General features: G+C 38.5%; 3 protein-coding genes across 3 annotated transcripts; 2 read left to right on the forward strand and 1 right to left on the reverse strand.

Annotated features, from left to right (window-relative positions):
- The first annotated feature begins 816 nt into the window (after positions 1–816).
- LOC107851441 (uncharacterized membrane protein At1g16860) lies at positions 817–6826 on the forward strand. The gene is made up of 4 exons (XM_016696462.2): positions 817–1886; positions 5249–5404; positions 6062–6273; positions 6363–6826. Exons 1-4 carry the CDS (start codon positions 972–974, stop codon positions 6553–6555), a joined length of 1476 nt encoding a protein of 491 aa, XP_016551948.2. The 5' UTR covers positions 817–971; the 3' UTR covers positions 6556–6826.
- Positions 6827–6946: 120 nt separating this feature from the next.
- Positions 6947–10641, forward strand: LOC107851183 (glucan endo-1,3-beta-glucosidase 8-like). The gene is made up of 2 exons (XM_016696114.2): positions 6947–8017; positions 9486–10641. Exons 1-2 carry the CDS (start codon positions 7662–7664, stop codon positions 10606–10608), a joined length of 1479 nt encoding a protein of 492 aa, XP_016551600.2. The 5' UTR covers positions 6947–7661; the 3' UTR covers positions 10609–10641.
- A 259-nt stretch (positions 10642–10900) lies between these two features.
- LOC107851184 (tropinone reductase-like 3) lies at positions 10901–16680 on the reverse strand. The gene is made up of 6 exons (XM_016696115.2): positions 16327–16680; positions 14289–14405; positions 12598–12732; positions 11673–11798; positions 11342–11443; positions 10901–11244 (listed from the first exon to the last, which is right to left on the reverse strand). Exons 1-6 carry the CDS (start codon positions 16456–16458, stop codon positions 11095–11097), a joined length of 762 nt encoding a protein of 253 aa, XP_016551601.1. The 5' UTR covers positions 16459–16680; the 3' UTR covers positions 10901–11094.
- Positions 16681–17140: the final 460 nt, after the last annotated feature.

A 17140-nucleotide genomic window follows, 5' to 3' on the forward strand; every position in this document is an offset into this window, starting at 1 on the left:
TCAATGCCTTCGCCATATTATTTCTTCAGAGTAACTTTTACTCATTGAACGACACCCAAATCTCGAAAAAACACTCGTAAAATAACAAAAACATCAATTTCAACAGACAAAACTTTCCAATCAACGTAGTCACCATATATAAATTTTATTCATTGAAAGTCAACCAAATCTTGTAAAAACACTCGTAAAATAACAAAGCATAAATTTCATCGCACAAAACTTTTCAATCAACATAGTCTTCGTATTATTTCTTCCGAGTAACTTTTATTCGCCGACCAACAACCAAATCTCGTAAAAACACTCATAAAATAACAAAACATCAATTTCGACGAACAAAACTTTCCGATCAACTTAGTCACCATATTAGTTCTTCAGAGCAACTTTTATTCGCCGAACAACAACCAAATCTCACAAAAACACTTGTAAAATAACAAAACATCAATTTCGACGAACAAAACTTTCCGATCAATGCAATCGCCCTATTGTTTCTTCAGAGGTAACTTTTACTCGTTGAACTACAACCAAATCTTGTTAAAACACTCGTAAAATAACAAAAGCATCAATTTCAACAAACAAAACTTTCCAATCAATGCAATCGCCCTATTATTTCTTCAGAGTAACTTTTACTCGCCAAACCACAACCAAATCTTATAAAAACACTCGTAAAATAACAAAAGCATCAATTTTGATGCACAAAGCTTTCCGATCAATGCAGTTTCCGTATTATTCCTCCGAGTAACTTTTATCCGTCCAGCGACAACCGAGTCTTTAAAAAACGCTCATAAAATAATAAATGTCATTACAATTTTACAACTATAACATGTCCATTTTTGTCTTTTCACGCCCCACCCCCACCCCCACACCCACCCCACCCCCTTTCTATCACTTTCCTTTTTTGCTTCACTCTCCATAAGCTCAAACACTCACTTTCTTGCAAAAAAACTTTACTTTTGCAATTTCAATTCTCTCCAATGGGTTCTCGAACCGGGTCACACCAGCTAAGAAATGGGTTAATTGTATCGGGTCGACCCGAACAGCTCAAAGAGAAGCAACCCACTGTTGCTTCCCGCGCTATTCCTTACACTGGCGGGGATGTGAAGAAGTCCGGTGAGCTTGGAAAAATGTACGGTATAGATTTCTCTAGTGGGGACCACCACCACTACTACAACTCAATGGGGGGCCCACCAATTCTGAAACCGTCTTCAAGGGGTTGTTCATCTAGTGGATCCATTAGATCCGGGTCGAATTCGGGTCAAATGGGTCACGTCCCAATTCCCACGAAATCGTCTTCTTCGAGCTCCGGGCAGCTTGATGGTTCCATTAGAGTCGGGTCGGGTTCGGGTCAATTGTGTCACGGCTCAATTCCCAAGAAATTGTCCTCTTCGAGCTCCGGGCAGCTCGATGGGTCCATTAGAGTCGGGTCGGGTTCGGGTCAAATGGGTCACGGCCCGATTCCCAAGAAATCATCTTTATCCAGCTCTGGGCCAATTCAGCCAACAGGTTTAATTACTTCCGGTCCATTGAGTTCCACTACAGGTCGGCGGTCGGGTCAGCTTGAACCGGCCGGTTCGTTTAAGAAAGTTGTATACGGTTCAGCTGTGACCGGTTTAACTGATGATGTTAAGATTAAGTTTAAGGTTTCGAGAGTGGCAATGTGGGTTCTGGTTGTGGTGGTGTTGATTGGTTTAATGGCTGGTGGTTTTGTAATGGCAGCAGTGAAAAAATCAGTGATTTTGGTGGGTGTTGGTGGGGTTTTAGCTCCAATTATGGTGATTTTAGTGTGGAATTACGCGTACAAAGAGCGAGGATTGGTGGGTTTTTTGAGAAGATATGCTGATGCTGAGCTTAGAGGTGCTGTTGATGGACAGTATGTGAAGGTTACTGGGGTAATTTTACACTCATATGTTAATTATTACGCGTACTTGGTAAGGTTGTTGTTATGTGATTAGGAGGTTATGGGGTTAAGTCGTGGAAACAGCCTCTTGCAGAAATGTAGGGTATGGTTGCGTACAACAGACCCTCGTGTTCCGCCTTTTGCTGGACCCCATGCATCCGAGCTAATTTTACAGTATGTGAAGGTTACTGGGGTAATTTTACACTCATATGTTAATTACGCGTACTTGGTAAAGTTGTTGTTATGTGATTAGGAGGTTACGGGGTTAAGTCGTGGAAACAGCCTCTTGCAGAAATGTAGGGTAAGGTTGCGTACAATAGACCCTTGCGGTCCGGCCTTTTCCTGGACCCCACGTATAGCTGGAACTTCAATGCACCCGAGCTAATTTTACAGCATGTGAAGGTTACTGGGGTTAATTTACACTCATATGTTAGTTACACGTACTTGGTAAAGTTGTTATGTGATTAAGAGGTTATGGGGTTAAGTCGTGGAAACAGCCTCTTGCAGAAATGTAGGGTAAGGTTGCGTACAATGGACCCTTGTGGTCCGGCCTTTTGCTGGACCCCACGTATAGCTGGAACTTTAATGCACTCGAGCTAGTTTGAAGCATACGAATTACTATAATAGTATCATTTTATGTCTGATTTGTGTTTGTTTCTTTGTTAGATTTGGTTTGGTGATGTTGAAATGTTTTTAACTTTTTATTAAATATAGCGTTAATGGTCAGAAATGCTCTAATTTTTTAATTAAATGTAGAGTTAATGGACTCCTAAAATATTCCGTATTTTTGTGTTTCATACCTGAACTTTCAAGTGTATGGACTATTTATCAAAACATACCTCAACTATCAATTGTTTACGTTTACTACATGAAGTATCACTGTCGTTCAGGTTGGAGAAGAATTTTCCATATTGATTTTGCCCGAGCTCACCTAAATTATGCTTAAGGAAAGGTTAAAGCACATAGCTTTATCTAGTTTCTTAAGATTGTTATTTACCAAATTTTCCTTGGAGGTGACGATAACCATGTGCTGTGGAATGACTTTGATTGTTTTTGTGGGATCTGTAAGCCTTGATTTAAGTTGGAGGAAAAATTTTCCATATTGGTTTTACGTGAAGTCACCTGAACTATGCTTAAGGAAGGGTTAAACAACGTAGCTTTATCTGGTGTCTTAGTCTTGCAAAAAGTTGGCTGCAGTTTACTGAACTGAAGTTACTCAATTCTTAGTGTGGAAGAGTTGAGAAAGTGGGAAGATGGGAGAGCGCAATGTGATAGAAAAGGGGAGTAAATGGAAAAAGTGTACTTATACGCGGGTTAGAAGGTGAGGGAAGAGGAGTACAGGATAGGAAAAACGGAAGTAAAATATAATATGATAAGTAGACATGCAGTTTTAAGAGTGTTAAGTATCTATAATAAAGGACATTTGTAGATATATCACGACCAGCACTAAGAGGGTTAGAACTACCTCTCTATCATCTCGTTTTCTTTCATTACGTATTCTTTGACTTTTTAAGGAAAAGGTAACTGCTCTTTCATTCTTTATTCAACGGAGAATATCTCTTATCTTCTTATAAGTTTGTTCGTGCTGCGCTGTCTTTCTTTTGATATTAGAAAATAAGTACTGCTTTCATGGCCTTCCTTTAATTGTATGTACTATGTAGCGTTAGGTTCTAATTATCTCTCGGTTTCCTTTATTCGAAAAACATCTGCTGTTTTCCTTTAGTCCTCCATTGGATTCCTATCCTACCTAAAACAGGGAGAACTTGTGCGTCTTTCTTTCTCGCTTCCTTTTTCTGCATATCTTATAATCTAAATACATTATGTTTACTAATCATAGTTCTAGACGATGTCACAAGTCCTTCAGATATCTTTTCAACTTATGTGTGTCACATGCGAAGGGAACATTACTAAAAGTAATCTTAATTTATGATATCATTTATAGAAGGTGATTAGGCATGATATGGAGCAGTTACAGCGTACGGAGGATATGATCCTTGATAAGAAGGTGTGGAGGACGCGGATTAGGGTAGAGGGTTGGGGGTGGGGGTGCGTCGGTTACAGTAGGGGAGTGTTCTTTATTAGTGTGTGAAGTTTCTTGTTCGTGGTGTTGAGTGATGTCTGTGATATCGGATATATAGTTTTTAGTATTATCTTGTGGCTATAGTATTATCTTGTGGATAGCGGTGTTAGTTTATTTTGCATACTGTACGCATTTATGTTTTGTGATTGCTATATTGTTATCGGTCCTAAGCCTCTACTTCACTTGAGGTAGTGGTATGGTATGCGTACACTCTACCCTCCCCATACCCCACTATGTGGGAATACACTGGGTATGTTGTTGTTGATTTATAGAAAAATTCTCATAATTATTGCTAAAAATCTTCATCTTGCGAATCTCAAGACTTGCCCAAAGGCAGGGTCCAATCTTAAAAAATAACCGGCAATAAGAACCAACTATAATATATTAGCGAAATCCGAGTTGGCATTGCTACTTAATCTTGAGCCTTTTTGTTTCATTTATGACCAACCGTGGTCACAAGTGGCAACCGTACTTGTAATTGTAAGTTTTCAAATAATTAGCTTTAGGTGGTTGTGTATTGTCTAGTATAAAATGCATCTTTACACATCCTTTAACGATTTGCTACAAGGAAATTATAGAGTTGTCTAATAAAAATGTATCCCGCCTCTCATTAGTAAGACTATAAAAAAGGGGCAGCCCGATGCACTAAGCTTCTGCTAGCGTGGGTTCCGGGAAAGAGCCAGACCATTATTATAATCTAGTTAGACTATACACATCATTTTAATCTTCTTAATCATCACGTATAAAATAAAGGTGGAAAAGATCGGCCTGTAGTTTGTTTTGCTTCAATCTAACTTTTTTCATGAACGCACATAGATGTATATTGCTGTTTTGCTCATGGTGTAGGATGGAACACGTAAATGAATGAAATAGTTCCACAAACATTAGAATCCATGCAAGATTAGACGTGGAACACTTTAGTTTGTTCTTTTGCTATTTTGTACAGTCCTAATAGCACATCCTTTGGTGCCATTATAATATGTATTATTATTTTAGCTTCTCAAAAAAATAAAAATGAGTGAACACAGAAACTCTGTCGTTATGCTACATTATCGAAAATTTACCATTAAACTACTAATGATTTTTTTGTAAATCCTATTTGTGGAAAGTATTTATTGAGAAAAGGAACAATAATATATTTTAAGTTTTGTTTTGAATTGTCATAGCGTGCTTCTTGAGGTTGTGGTCAACCATCCAATTGCCCCCGGTTAAAATCTTGCATTTCAAATTCCGCACGTTTTTTAGGGAGTAATATAAATTGTTTCTTTTGTTAGGTTGTCACCTGCGGCAGTATCCCTCTTGAAACAAGTTTTCAGCGGATACCAAGATGTGTATATGCTTCTACAGAATTGCTTGAATACAAAGGTTGGGCTGGAAAATCTGCACATCCTAGACACCGTTGCTTTTCATGGGGAAGCAGGCATTCAGAGGTTAGTTTGGATATTAACTATTTGAGTATTTCTGAATTTGGTTCCAATACTCAGTGTCAATTGGTATCAGCAGTCTCTGAATGTTATTTCAAGTGCAATAGTTATTATCACGACGGTGGCATAGATATAGTTAATGTCGATACTTGTATCATTTCATCCTCATCAGAAGTTTATACAAATGCTTCCAAGAGTTTATCCAGTACCCGTGCTGTTGGAGATAGCAGGTACCCAATGAAATAGTCGAGGTTCCATAAGCTGTAATATCTAACTTCAAGCTGAAATTATGGAATTCAGATCATATAAGGCCATGGACTAACTGTGTTCAAGCCTGAACAAACAAACTTCAGTGCGAGTACGTAGAGGAGAGAGATCTTGCAACCAACATTATTTGATACCAATACGCCAACTTCTAGGCTTACGTATTCAGAAATTTCTAGACTTCTGCTAGTTAGATTTTGCTAAAGCTAATATTCTGTCACTATTTCTAATACTCAGATTTTGTACTAGTGACTCCTAAGTGGTCATTACCGAGCGGTGACAGTCGATACTTTGCCTCTTTCCCTCAACCGAAAGATCTGTACGGGTCATGACCCCAAAAGTTACATCTATTCAGAAGCTCGTATATGTTACTGACTTCTGTATGTCTCTTGGTAACAGAAACATGTTGCCGATTTCTATATATCAGACTTCCAGACTGGATTAAGAGCGCTGGTTAAGGCAGGCTACGGAGCAAAGGTGGCGCCATTTGTAAAACCAACAACAGTTGTTGATATAACGAGGAGTAACAGGGAGTTGTCTCCCAACTTCCTGCGCTGGCTCGCTGATCGTAGCCTCTCGAGTGATGACCGTGTAATGCGTCTGAAAGAAGGGTAAGTTAAAGTTTATTCCGCTAAAATCATGTATTTATTCCAACTCGCGAAACCTTCCTTAGACTAAGGATCTTGCTTGATAATTACAGTTACATCAAAGAAGGGAGTACCGTAAGTGTCACGGGCGTAGTAAGACGCCAAGACAACGTGCTAATGATCGTTCCACCACCCGAGCCTATATCAACAGGCTGTCAATGGACACGTTGTCTTCTTCCCACCTACGTAGAAGGTCTCATCTTAACCTGTGACGATACTCAGAACGCCGATGTAATTCCTGTATAGGTATATACCACCAATTTTGGTTACTCCACGAGTTATGACAACACGACAGCACGACGCTAGCAAAGGCGCCCGCCCCCGCCCCCGCCCCAGCCTTGTTCGGTTCCTATGCAAATATTCAACTGTATGTAAGATTGCATAGAAGAACAAAACTGTTCCTCTTGAGTAGCTAAGCTTGTTGTATCAATGTAGATTTCATTATATCTTAGTTTGTTTTTAACTGCATTATGTATACCATACTTATTATGTTTATAATATGTATGTATATTTTTCATAGCTTGCTTTAGCTTTTCATTTTATTTTTTTCCACATATAATCATTTGGTATCTGGAATTCACTAGTCTGATTTATCTGTGATACAAGTCAAATGGCCATCCTAATTTTTGAAGACATGATTCGAGACCGTCACTTAAAAGCTCAAGACTTGATCACCCCGAGGGCACAAGAATATGCAAGGAAGACCCATTTTGAGTCTACCGTTCATCAAGGCCGTGAGTGGAAGATTTCTTGGAGCATTGAAGACTTGGGGATTCACGATTTTTGGGCCATCTTCATTGAGGGCATTTTGGTCACTTCACTTTGCCCAAAATAATATAATATTATAAAAAAAAAAGGACAGTCCAGTGCACTAAAGCTACCGCTATACGCAGTGTTCAGGGAAGGGCTCCACCACAAGGGTGTATTGTACGCAGCCTTACCTTGCATTTCTGCCAGAGGCTGTTTCCAAGGCTTGAACCCGTAACCTCCTGGTCACATGGCAACAACTTTACCAGTTACTCCAAGGCTCCCCTTACAATATAATACTATTTGGTTGATAATTTATCTTATTGTTTTATAAGATATCGTATTGTATAGTATAATAGTATAGTAATATAATACTATACAATACAATATATAATAACACGATACGATAAATTATCAACTAAGCAGCTAATTAGTTTCTGACAATTGTTGGGAGCAGCAAGAAATGGCTGTTGTACTGAATAACTGAATCAATATTCCCTTCACTTCCCCTGTGACCCCACCCCCACCCCACCCCACCCCACCCCACCCCAGCATTAATATTTCAAGATTCATTAAAGGGGTTGTAGAAAAGTGAAAAAATAATAATGGGTAGTAAAAATCTTGATGAATTCTTGATTCTATACATTTTTGGAATAGCAGTTGTGTGTCTGTTGCCATGTTGTTTTGGTAGTGTTGGAGTGAACTGGGGTACAATGGCAACACAGCAATTACCAGCAAATAGTGTTGTGGAGATGTTAATGGAAAATGGATTTAATAAAGTGAAATTGTTTGAAGCTGATGAAGTGATTTTGAATGCTTTAATTGGTACTGATATTGAAGTTATGATTGCAATACCTAATTACATGTTGATGGATTTTAGTTCTGATGATTCTACATTTGCTGATTCTTGGGTTGAAGCTAATGTCACTGCTTATGCTTATGCTCATGGTGTCAATATCAGGTGATGTTTTTCATCTTTTGTTAGTAGTCCTTGGCTTTGCTTGAGCTGAGGGTTTATCGGAAATAATAGAGGTAAGACTGCGTACACACAATCCTCTCCAGACCGCATGTGAAATTACACTAGGTAAGTTGTTGTCAGTGTTAGTAGTCGTTTGCTTTGGAAGTCTATCGACAATAATCTCTCTACCTTTGTAAGGTAGGTAGGGGTGAAGCTGCATACTCTCTACCTTCTGCAGACTTCACTTGTGAAGTTATACTGGATATGTTGTTGTTGTCGTTGTTAGTAGTCTTTTGCTTTGCTTGAGTTGAGGGTTTATCGGAAATAGTCTCTCTACCTTTGGAAGGTAGGGGTAAGATTGCGCACGCACAATCCTCCCCAGACCGCTTGTGAAATTACACTAGGTAAGTTGTTGTGAATTTTAGTAGTCATTTGCTTCGAAAGTCTAAGGTACTGGATATGTTGTTGTTGTTGTCGTCATTGTTAGTAGTCCTTTGGTTTGCTTGAGCTGAAAGTCTATCGGAAACAGCCTCTCTACCTTCGGAAGGTAGGGGTAAGACTGCACACGCACAATCCTCCCCAGACCGCTTGTGAAATTACACTAGGTAAGTTGTTGTCACTATTAGTAGTCATTTGCTTCGAAAGTCTATTAAGGTATGGGTAAAGCTGCATACGCACTACCTTCTCTAGACTTCACTTGTGAAATTATACTGGATTTGTTGTTGTTGTTGTCGTTGTTGGTAGTCCTTTGGTTTGCTTGAGGTGAAAATCTATCGGAAACAACCTCTCTATCTTCGGAAGTTAGGGGTAAGACTGCGTGCAAACAATACTCCCCTTACCCCACTCGTGAGATAAGACAGGGTATCTTGTTGTTGTCGTTGTTAGTAGTCCTTTGGTTTGATTGAGCTAAAAGTTTATCGGAAACAACCTCTCTACCTTTAGAAGTTAAGGGTAAGACTGCGTACACACAATCCTCCCCATACCCAACTCGTGAGATAAGACAGGCTATGTTGTTGTTGTCGTCGTTGTTAGTAGTCCTTTCGCTTGATTGAGCTGAAAGTCTATCGGAAACAATCTCTCTACCTTCGTAAGTTACGGGTACGACTGCGCACACACAATCCTCCCCATACCCTACTGGTGAAATAAGACCAGGTATGTTGTTGTTGTCGTTGTTAGTAGTCCTCCTAGTTTATTCCATTGCTTTCTTGGTTAAACAAGGACAACCTGGTGGACTAAAGCTCCCGCTACGCGTGGGGTCCGGGGAAGGACCGAACCACAAGGGTTTATTGTACATCCACCATTGGTATCTTGGGTGTTCCAAGTAAATATATGCACTAGTTAGATACAAGGTTTCTGCAATATACTCCCCAGAATTTCAACTTCTGATACATGATTTCAACAATCTTGCAGAAGTTTGTTGGTAAAGTTTTGTTTATAGCATTTCTCAGTTTCAATTCTCATATGAATGTAGGTATGTAGCAGTGGGAAATGAGCCATTTCTCCGATCGTACAACGGAACGTACCTGCAGTACATATTACCAGCACTGAAAAATGTTCAAGAAGCCATCAACAAAGCTGGATTAGGGGCAGTGGTGAAAGCAACTATCCCTTTCAATGCAGACATTTACTACTCCCCCGAGTCGAATCAGGTACCCTCAGCTGGCGATTTCAGGCCAGAAGTGCGCGATTTAACTCTCCAGATTGTCCAATATCTGTATTCAAATGATGCCCCTTTCGTCGTTAACATCTATCCTTTCCTCAGTCTCTATGGGAACATGTACTTTCCATTAGATTTCGCGTTTTTTGATGGCTCAAACAAGCCTGTCAGGGATGGAGATAATGTTTACACAAATGTGTTTGATGCCAATTTCGATACTCTTGTATGGTCGTTGAAGAAAGCTGGTTTCCCTGACATGAAAATCGTAGTTGGAGAAGTAGGGTGGCCGACGGATGGGGATAAAAATGCTAATAACGAATACGCTATGAGATTTAACCAAGGATTGATCAAGCATTGTCTGAGTGGACAAGGAACTCCAGCTAGAAAGGGCAAGTTAGAGGTTTATTTATTCAGCCTCATCGATGAGAATGCGAAAAGCATTGCTCCGGGTAACTTCGAGAGGCATTGGGGACTGTTTGAATTCGACGGTAAGCCTAAATACGAGCTAGATTTATCCGGGAGGATGCAGAAGGATATAGGGTTGGTTGCAGTAGAAGGTGTAAACTATATGCACAAAAGGTGGTGTATACTAAAACCAGGAAACAACATAAAAGATAATGCAGAAGACTTACCAAAAAACATCGATTACGCGTGCAGCCTTTCAGATTGCACGGCGTTGGGCTATGGCTCGTCCTGTAACCATCTTAGCACGGAAGGGAACGCCTCCTATGCTTTCAACATGTACTATCAACTCAAGAATCAGAACAGCTGGGACTGCGATTTTGATGGCCTGGCTATGGTGACTGATGAGGATCCATCGGACGACAAGTGCCGATTCCCATTGATGGTTGCTGTTGGCCACTCCTTGGAGATGCTGTTGTCCATGAAGTTACTGTATATCATACTAGTTGCTGTTCATGTCTTCCTAGATGAGTAGTCATTCAGTATGTAAAGTAAGTCTGATTCTAGATATTGATAACTATATGTCGCTCAGACTCTCTGAAATGTTACTACACCCGTGTCAGATCCTCAAAAAATGCACTACTTTTGAATGATCCAACGTGCACTTGCCGACTATGTTGCTCAGACTTTCCAAAACGATGCTATGCTTGTGTCGGATCCTCCAAAAATGCACTAATCATGGAGGATCCGTCACGCACCCTTCACTATTTTTGAAGAGTCCGAGCAACATAGCTTGCCGATACATCTGTAGAAAGAAGCCAGCAACAATAAAAATGTAATACTTCATTAGCTGCAAGGACAGAAACATCAAAAGGGGAGAACATAGTAACCCCCTTGTATTCTAGGGGTAGTTTTTAGACACCACCATAAAAAAAAAAGATTCTCAACATCATAGTACTGTCATCGTATGGAGACGCGGTAAGAGACTTAAAATGTCGGGGGAGGAACTACAATGAATATGTTACAGTCTTGAATGCATTCCACCGGCAACTACAAGAGTTTCTCCGGTTACATAAGCAGCATCGTCTGAAGCAAGATAAGCAGTAGCTGCGGCCATGTCTTGTGTTGTTCCGAGCCTATTGAGTAATGTCTTGGCCTCAAGTTCTTTCCTCTAATAAACATTAAGCATCCAGTTAATAAACTGTGAACTCACGATCAGATATTTTAACCAAAGAGAGATGAGAGATCCAAAAGTAACGCAAACTTACCAAATTAGCATTCCCCGTGATAAAGTCAGCGAAATGTGTGGGTACAAACCCTGGCGCGACACAGTTCACACGAGTATTGGGAGCCATTTCAGACGCGAGAGCCTGAGAGAACCCCACAAGCAGTGAGAAGGAAACTAATAGGAATTCGGGATTCTTCACCATATGGCTTTTATCGAGGCAGCTCTTTCAATTGTCCCTGTTAGTCCAATGGACTAAATTTCGCCTTTAGTAACGAGGACAAATATTTAAATAGTTCCCCGGGAAAAGCCATTTGTGAAAGATCCCCATAGGAGTTAGTAACTTGATAAGCCAATAATGCCATGATAAGTACCTTGGTCAGCCCAAGAAGGGCTGTTTTAGTTACGCCATACATTCCCATGGCAGCGGGTGGTTCATATGCAGAAATAGAGGAAATTATAACAACTGAGGAACCCTTCCGAAGGTAAGGAGCTGCATCCTGCAAATGGTTAAAAGACTAAAACATTACGCGCAGTGCCAAGAACAATTAGAAGTGATTTTGACACAACAGATTCTAGAATATATCGTGCTTCTGGGGACATTGATCCAAAGCTCGAGCATGGTCCGTGCAACGTTTTCCTTCTCTATCATGACTAATCGATTGATTCAATGTAGGCATCGCTCTTTACTTTGTCCTTCCCCCCTATTTTTGCCCTATCACTAGTGATCAGTGGTTACTCCCGATCTGAAGCACCTCTTTTCCATTCATAGCGAGATCCAATCGTCAAAATCAATAAAAGGCCATCATGGACCAAGATTCAAATGGATCAATCTTGTTGGGAGGTATCCAGGGAGCTTACATCAGGAAACTCCCAAGCTTGCCGAGGAAGGAACAAAACAGAGAAAGATGCCATCCAACCGCTTTTTATGTGCACGTACCACTTTTGAGTATCTTTGCACTGCTAACTCCCTTAGATCATTCGCTACCAGAAAGACTAGAACTCAGGAACATCAATATGGCTACGGTTCATTAAGTCACGACCGTTAGCTTATTTCTTTCTACCTTTTGAACGAATCTAGAACCTCAATTAGAAAATTCATAAGAAACTTTCTTGGAAGACTCAATTCATTAGATAAGCATAATACATAATCATTGATAGGATCATTACTGAAATTAACAAATAATTAATGCCCACTTTGAAGCAACCTCGTTGCTCACTCGGATCAATCAGTTCGAGCATTGAAACATGTGATAGAAAGAAACATTAGCAAGAATTTATTCATATCAAACGACTTACTTGAAGTAATAATATAGCGGCTTTCACATTGATATCCCACAGCTTGTCAAGGACTGGTTCTTTAATTTCCAATATAGCATCCACTGTAGGATTTACAGCAGCATTTGACACAACGACGTCCAATTTCCCGTATTTCTGGAAAATGGCAAGTTCCAATTAGCGAAACTGGATTAACCACGGAATTCTCAAGTCATCCTTTCACACTTTGCAAGTAGATACAGTTGTTACCTCAAAGGATAAAATGGTTAAAGTAAAAAAGAACCTCCCAAGGAAACAGTTTTTACCGTCAGTAGATTAAACACGCTCTATATCTTCGGGTCTCAAATAAAAATGATTTGCATGAAATCAAGAATTATAAAACCTGCTGAACAAGGCCACTGTATTGTCACAGAAGTAAGATTCAATCTGTGCAATCGTTGATCTTTACAAATACTATACCGAGGAACCTGGACGAAATGTGATTAATATCAGTACATGACTGTGACAACCAACCGACCGACAAACATCACTGAGGATTCAGTGTCCTTTACGTACTATAGTGTCACACTGTACCCCCTCCTTTTCATTAAAAGATTTACTGGTGGCTTGTTCAAAAAAAAAGGGGGCAGCCCGGTGCACTAAAGCTCCCGCTATGCACTGGTCCAGGGAAGGGCCCATCACAAGGGTGTATTGTACGCAGCCTTACCTTACACCTCTACCAGAGGCTGTTTCCAAGGCTTGAACCCGTGACCTTCTGGTCACATGGCAGCAACTTTACCGGTTACTCCAAGGCTCCCCGTCTACTGGTGGCTTGTTCAATAGTTAAAAAGATAAAATTAGGGAGAAATGTATATATCGTGCTAACTAGAAACTACTGTTATTAGAATTACTATGCTTAATTCTTGTTTTCAGAAGTTATAGGGACTGTAAATACCTGTAAATACACCGGCACTGGACACAAATTTAACATCTTCACAAGTCTAAAAGAGATGCTCACATACTCCATGAACTTTTTATCGAAATGATACTTCAAACGGCTCCGTTTATAGCCAACGAGGAGAGAAGCCATTTTTAAAAAGAGTAAACAACAACCACTCTAATATGATGAAACAGTTAGACTCGCCTGTGAAACTCGTGAGCGAAGACCAATCAAGGAAGAAGCATCTCTAGGTATTCACTATACGCAGAAAGAGTTTGCTAGTCCAATTAAATGGTTCTCTTGTCTATGACGAGAGACGGTTTATCGATGATAGTAACCAACATATTTCTCCTATTAGACAACCTAACAAATCACAACCTTACAGCCTAACCATACTTGCTCAAGAATATTATGGTCACACCGACACTAACACCAAATGGTCAATGAAGTGGGTAAAACCATAACGACCGGGGTTCAAATCCTAACAAAGACAAAAAAAAAACATTAGGTAACCTCTTCCCATTTGCCTAAACCTTGGTAAGCAGAGTAAACTAGTACTTGTTGGTGAGAGAGTAGCACGTATTCAATGGAACAGTCAAGGTGCGTGCAAGCTGGCTGAACACTAACGTCATTAAACTATTATGCTCACACTAGAAAAAAGAAACAGGCTGACTAGTTTCTTTCACCCGCAAATTTGGACAGTGAAGCAGTCTAGCACGCACCAATAAAACGTTTGAACTTAAACTTCTGAACTTGGTAAATTCGAGCAAGTGTAAATACTCTAGTCGGATACCTGAATGGTCTTGTCGACCAAATCCTTCCTCTGTTGTGCATTTGACACATGACATACTACTCCAAAAGCTTCAATTCCTCGATCTCTGAGTTTTTGAACTGCTTCATCCACATTTTTCTGTAAAAATTGAACACCTCAAGTCAAAATCCCAAATGCACAAGCAACAAATCTAATATTTCAGAAGGTAAAAAACAACAACAAATCTACATATAGTTCAAGATTTACAATAAGCAAATAAGACCCACTCTAAGCAAAATTGAAGACAAGTTACACTAACACATTAACATATCAAATTCACCAAAGATTCAATTTTTACAATATTGAGTTGAGTGTCTATCGGAAACAACCTCTCTATCTCACCTCGGAGGTAGTGGTATGTACCGACTACTGTGTACACTCACTCTCCACAGACTCCACTATGGTTAAGGAGATAGAGATACTCGAAATAGGAGTAAAAGGAGTTGGAATTCATGGAAATTGTGGAAATGATAGAATTAATAACTATTAATAGTAGGTTGGCAGGGGTGGAGGTGAAGCATAGGTGGCGGATAGCTCGTACTTCTCAGGTGGTGGAGGTGAGGTGTAGGTTGGAGTTTGCTTGTAATATTCCATTGGTGGTGGAGGCGAGCAGTATGATGGTACTTTTACAGTCGTTGGTAGAGGAGCTAAATTGCAGTATTTTGGTGGAGGGGGAGGGGATTTATACAAAGGGGTAGATTCTTCGTAGTATGGTGGAGGATACCAACCATTTTTGTAGGTGCAATTAAACACATAAAAAGCACAAAACTTTCACCAAATTAGAAACACCAAGATGAAGAATTCACTAAAACATGACAAGAGATGATTAAATTATCAACAAAGATCCGAATTTACAAAACACGCATTGCACAATAAGCAATCAAACACAGAAAAAAGCATCAATCTTTAGCCAAAACTATAAAAACAGTATGAAAAATTCACATAAACTTTACAGAAAAAAGTTAAAATATCAACAATAAAGTATCTGAAACAAGGAAACACCAATATAAAAAAAAATCACAGACCACGTTAGTATGTTCACACTAATATCCACATATGAAATTCTTCAAAGATTCAATCTTTTCAATACACAACCATTTTAGAATAAGCAATCAAACACAACAACAACAAACCCAGTGTATTCCCACGTAGTGGGATCTGGGGAGGGTAAAATGTACGCAGTCCATACCACTACCTCCGAACAAGTAGACAGGTTGTTTCCGATGACAAAATGACAGTAAACAAAGTCGTTATAAAACATGAAACAAGATGAAATAACAGAAATAAGACACGCACAAAGTAGTACAATACACTACCAAACTGAAAGCACAAACCTCACCCAAACTCTCCTAACTAGAAGCTCCAACCTAAGTACAAAGCCCTACGACTACTAGCCAGGCTACACCAAAGCACTCTTATCTACTGGCTACGACTCACCCACATGCCCTAGCCCTCTAACCTAATCCGCGTCATTCATACCTTCCTATCTAGGGTCATGTCCTTAATAAGTTGCAACTGCTCCATGTCACGTCTAATCAAACTTTGATCAAATTACAAACACCCATATAAAGAATTCACAGAATCATTACAACAGATAATGAAATTATCAACAAATATCTAAACACATAAAAAAGATCAAACTTTGATCAAATTACAAACACCCAAATAAAGAATTCACAGAATCATTACAACAGATTAAGAAATTATCAACAAATATCTCAACACATAAAAAAGATCAAACTTTGATCAAATTACAAACACCAAAATAAAGAATTAACAGAATCATTACAACAGATTATGAAATTATCAACAAATATCACAACACATAAAAAAAGATCAAACTTTGGCCAAAATATGAAGAATTCACAAAATCTTGATAACAAATTATGAAATATCAACAAATAATTATCACATAAACATACAAAATATAAGAATCCACAAAAATTGACAATAAATTATCAAATAAACTTAATATATACTTTTTTTTTTTTGTAAAAAAAAAATTGAAAAATAAGCAAACCTGTTTTCTAGAGGAGATAACAACAGAAGCACCTTCCAAGCCTAATCTTTCAGCTATGCTAAATCCAATACCTTGTGTTGATGCTGTTACTATTGCTACTTTCCCTTCAAATCTTTTGCCTAATTTCTCCATTTTGTTGACTAATTAGCTCAAGTAAATTTTTTGGAGAAAAAGAAAAAAATATGTGCTGACTATTGTTTAATTCTTCTGATTTCTTGGGAGTGTGAACACTTAAGGATGTTGATTACTGCTTGTACTTCCAACAATGCATGTTCACATTACTAAAATATTTATCAATATCTGTCCATTAAACTAAAATATGCGCCCTCCGTCTCATTTTACCAAATACCAAGTTTAACAAATAAATAACGACTTTACAGAATTTATAAAATTATTCCTCCTAAAATTTCTTTTTTAATTATCGAGTTCCACTAAAAATAAAATGAGAATGATGCTATTAAATAGTTAGCAAATAAGAAAAGATGACATTCATTTTGAGATGGATAAAAAAAAAATGGCATGGACGGAGTAGTATATGATTTTTTTTTTCAAAATATAATGCTTATTTATTATATTAAAATATTTATTGAATTTAAAAAAATAGTGGATGATTTATTTATTTTTATTTTACTTTTGATATTAAATAATATAATTTTTAAAATAATATACTAATTGTATTTACAGAATGATATAATAAATTATTTCTTAAATATATATATATATATATATATATATATATATATATATAAATACTAGTTTAGGTGTATGCGCAACCTTCTTTTAATGAGTTTAAACTTTACAATAAACAAGATAT

This window comes from Capsicum annuum, chromosome 12 (genome assembly GCF_002878395.1).
Source record: "Capsicum annuum cultivar UCD-10X-F1 chromosome 12, UCD10Xv1.1, whole genome shotgun sequence".
Classification (NCBI taxonomy): domain Eukaryota; kingdom Viridiplantae; phylum Streptophyta; class Magnoliopsida; order Solanales; family Solanaceae; genus Capsicum; species Capsicum annuum.

What these genes read in the sequence shown, in the direction of transcription:
- LOC107851184 (XM_016696115.2), bottom strand. Translation starts at nt 16,458, where the DNA reads ATGGAGAAATTAGGCAAAAGATTTGAAGGGAAAGTAGCAATAGTAACA. An exon ending in TGGTCGACAAGACCATTCAG is followed by an intron (nt 12,733 to 14,288) that starts GTATCCGACTAG and finishes GCCATTTTCCAG; the next exon opens with AAATACGGGAAATTGGACGT. An exon ending in CCGCTATATTATTACTTCAA is followed by an intron (nt 11,799 to 12,597) that starts GTAAGTCGTTTG and finishes AACCATTTGCAG; the next exon opens with GATGCAGCTCCTTACCTTCG.
- LOC107851441 (XM_016696462.2), top strand. Translation starts at nt 972, where the DNA reads ATGGGTTCTCGAACCGGGTCACACCAGCTAAGAAATGGGTTAATTGTA. An exon ending in GGGGAAGCAGGCATTCAGAG is followed by an intron (nt 5,405 to 6,061) that starts GTTAGTTTGGAT and finishes TCTTGGTAACAG; the next exon opens with AAACATGTTGCCGATTTCTA. An exon ending in GTAATGCGTCTGAAAGAAGG is followed by an intron (nt 6,274 to 6,362) that starts GTAAGTTAAAGT and finishes TGATAATTACAG; the next exon opens with TTACATCAAAGAAGGGAGTA.
- LOC107851183 (XM_016696114.2), top strand. Translation starts at nt 7,662, where the DNA reads ATGGGTAGTAAAAATCTTGATGAATTCTTGATTCTATACATTTTTGGA. An exon ending in GCTCATGGTGTCAATATCAG is followed by an intron (nt 8,018 to 9,485) that starts GTGATGTTTTTC and finishes ATATGAATGTAG; the next exon opens with GTATGTAGCAGTGGGAAATG.